Below are 3608 nucleotides of genomic sequence, written 5' to 3' on the forward strand. Positions count from 1 at the left end.
GTGCTTCCCTGGTGAGTAGTAATTGATAGTTGTGTGACACGTGAAATGCTGCACTAGAGCCTTATGTAGGTTTTGCTGGTGCAGAATATCTTTTAAGACTTTAAACTTATTTCTTTTTTCAATCTCAACTTGAAAACAGCAAGCACTTCCTCCAGAGTTAGTCCTAATGGATCTACACTTTCTTAAAGTAGTAAGGGATAGCAGTGGGACACACCACCAGCAAAGCTCAGTGTCTAAATCAGTTGTTCAGCCTTACTGGAAACTATCAGATTTGGACTTCTGATACTTTTTTTTTTTTTAATTAGCTTCTGGATCGTGTCCTGTCTCCTCCTTAAAGTGCCCCAGCTGAAAAGGATAGGGTATAATAACGCTGTTGCGAGAGCTGTTGCAATTTTGGGGTTTTTTTTAAGAGAAATAAATACATAGGGATATGGAAATACTAAATGTAATGGCCAGTACATTTTGAGCTGAGGTGAAAGAATATGATCCTTGTTTTTGTGGTATCTGGAGTGAGGGTGAAGTTATGGTATTTGTAGAATCTTATGAGACTGTAAACTTTATTGGCTCATTCTTTTTCTTTCTGTAATTAGTTTCAGTTGTCAATTTTCCTTTGCTGTATATCTTCAGGTTTTTATTTGTTGGACTCGTGAACCAGGTTTTAGTTTTGTTTCATTAAACAGCAAGTCAGGTGGAGTCTGGCTCAGGTCTTGGATAAAATGGAAAGGTTTAAAAATATTGCTGACTCATCTTGTGTTTTGTTTGTAGATACATCCGATTATACGGGAGAAAATTTAGCAGAGAAGATCATGTGCTTTTCATCAAATTGTTGTATGAGTTGGTAACAATTCCAAAACTGGAGATCAGCATGATGCAAGGATTTGCACGCCTGTTGATAAACCTGTTAAAGTAAGTACAGATTTCTGCTGACTACTGAAACTTTTGTCTCGTAAGTGGTTGAACACTTCACTCGCTTAATGTTGTTGTATACTTTAGTGTAACAGTGTGTTCTATTACAGGTTACTTCACTTAATCTCCTCTGTACAGAACATGTTGGTTGAAAAAGAGTTCTCATTATGTGGACACTTTGTGCCTTTCAAAGCTTTAGGAGTGGTACTGAAAGTGAAAGAATGTCAGTGTTTTTCCCCCTATTAGGAAAAGAAAACATCTGAGAGCACCAAGTGTTATGGTTGAATCTCAAATAGGGAGAAGATGAAGGCTGTCTCACAACTTGATAATGTTTATTTCACTTAGTCAGACTTTTCCTGAAGAGCTTGACAGCTTCTGTTTGTGCAGAAACGCAGCAAGTGGCCAGCTTTTTTCCTGCCTGACCTTCCTGCAGTTTGTGCCAAATGCTGAAGATAAGCATAATTCAGAGCAGTGATCCGGGGTATTCTGACGTACAGCATGTTGATGTAAATGCTTAATCCGAAGGCACTCATTGTTTGTTGGTTTGGTTTGGTTTTGTTTTTTTCTGTTAGGAAAAAAGAACTGCTTTCCAGGGATGATTTAGAGTTACCATGGAGACCACTTTATGAAATGTTGGAAAGGATATTATACTCCAAAACAGAACATCTTGGATTAAATTGGTTTCCCAAGTAAGTTTGCATTTTGAAACATTTGGTAGGCTATAAGTACCTGTAATGCTTGAAAGTACTTTGAAATTTGCTTTTAATATCTAGAATTTGATACACAGTAAATATTTTGCTTACATTTTCATAAAGTGTATTTCAGTAATTGCATGCAAGACTACTAAATCATGTGTATCCTTCTGCCAATGAATTGTGTTTGTTATGATGTTCCTCTCTTTATGAGTGTGAGTTCATTTCTAAATATGCTGGAACAGGGGCCTTCATCAACTTATTTTAGGATGATAGCCCATAGTTTAACAGATTTAGTGTTAATTTTTTAACAATGTTCAGGTTAAATGTCTTCTGTTCAGTTCTATAACACAATAAGGGTTTGGGAAAATAAAAGCAGTACTGTTATTAAATATTTGTGCTGTCAGCATTCCCAGTATCTGTAATCTAGGGGTAGAGATCAGTATGCATGCAAAGAAAAGTGACATGCCTTCTACAGGAAGTGCATGTGTGTGTGTGTGTGTGTGTATATATTTTCAAAGTGCTGATACGATATGGACAAATTAATTTTTTTCCCAGTTAAGAATTTTTGAAATACTCTACTGATTTTAAAAATGAAAACCTGTTTTCTTTGCTTTCTTTACGCTGCCAATCCCTCCCCCATGTCCAACTTCCGAAATTACAACTTTTCTAATAATTCCAATTGGAGAAGGTCCTGCTCTATAAATTACAGATTACAGAATACATTGCATAGATAACTCATTCTGATTTTTTGAATTGAAACTTCACGCAAAGAAATGCGGGTGAAAATACTTAATTGGCTTTAAAAAAAAAGTTTTCTGTCCAGGGATATTGAAGTGCTACCACTGCTTCCTTCTGCTGAGTGGAGGATCCTGTTGCTGATAAGTGACACGAACAGAAAATATACATTGCCCTGTAACTTGTTAAGGAGCATTTTGTGCTAAATTTCTCTCGTGCCTACGTAGCTGGAAAAACAATTTTGCTAATTGTACTATTTTGCTAAATTGCATTACTTTGCTAATTGTAGATGTTCCTTGCCAGTGAAAATCCAAAAGAGCAGAGCCTTTTTTAGTTGGTTGACTTTCTGCGTATGCCAGTGCCTACTGCAACTGTGTACTTTGCTCTGTGGGGACGTTTAGTCACTTTTCATGGACTGTGTGAGAAACTAGCGTAGCGGGGAGGAGACTTTTCCAAGAGGGAAAGGAAGGTTAAGGTGGGAGGAGGATATCGGTTGTGATGGTCTGTCTGAAACTTTTAGCTTCTATTAACTGTATTAGCTATCAGACACTCCATCTTAATATGCAGTGCGATTTGTTCTCATACGGTGTTTTTTCTTTTTTTAACATCAATTTTGAGGGGTAACTTTTTGGTGGAAGTCGAGATATTTTTAAAAGCTGAGTTCATTTGATTTATAGCTGTTAATTTAAATACTGTTTTAATTTTTTTTTTTTTTTTTTTTTTACATTCAGTTCATATCGACCAGGCTTGTCTTCACCTAAAACATTTGTGCTTAATGTATTACATAGGTGGTAAGAATGACTTTTTGTTTTGTTCAGCTCTGGCCGATGTGTAATCTTCTGCATGTCATGTTGGGTTGTAACACTTGTCACACAGGTGTAATTTTCTGCATAAATAATGTAATGTTAACATTGTTTTTCCAATACACCACTGTTTATGAGAATGTCGCACTGTATGTAAACCTTTCTAATTGGGGAACAAGATAGCGTGTGTGAAGTGGCTGATGAAGTGGCTATATGCTAACTAATTTAACCAGCATATATATTTCAAGGGTCAAAAGGAAAATAAATTTTACATTTGAATAATTGCTGTGTCTGAATATGGACAAAATCGGTATTGGTGTAGGAGTGCATGTCACCGAGTAAGTGTACCTTACTATTAAAAACGATGAAATCATGGAAAGTGCTTTAGCAGTGAGGTAATAGGTTCTGGAAAATACACCCAGCAACAACCTTGTAGCTGTGAAGTGTGGAACGAAGTTGCTGTATCGGA

General features: G+C 36.4%; 1 protein-coding gene across 2 annotated transcripts in view; it reads left to right on the top strand.

Moving 5' to 3' along the window:
• Positions 1 to 769: 769 nt before the first annotated feature.
• The window catches only part of PSME4 (proteasome activator subunit 4), a 61435-nt gene continuing 58596 nt past the window's right edge, over positions 770 to 3608 (top strand). The window contains exons 1-2 of one of the 2 annotated variants that reach the window (XM_009640683.2): positions 770 to 906; positions 1479 to 1595. In XM_009640683.2, the coding sequence (XP_009638978.1) occupies positions 866 to 906; positions 1479 to 1595 (158 nt within the window). In that variant the 5' untranslated portion in view covers positions 770 to 865. The remainder of the gene's footprint in view (positions 907 to 1478; positions 1596 to 3608) is intronic. The other variant, XM_035896045.1, reaches the window with a different exon arrangement.

Source organism: Egretta garzetta, unplaced genomic scaffold (assembly GCF_000687185.1).
Source record: "Egretta garzetta isolate BGI_Z169 unplaced genomic scaffold, ASM68718v1 scaffold200, whole genome shotgun sequence".
In the NCBI taxonomy this organism is placed as follows: Eukaryota; Metazoa; Chordata; class Aves; order Pelecaniformes; family Ardeidae; genus Egretta; species Egretta garzetta.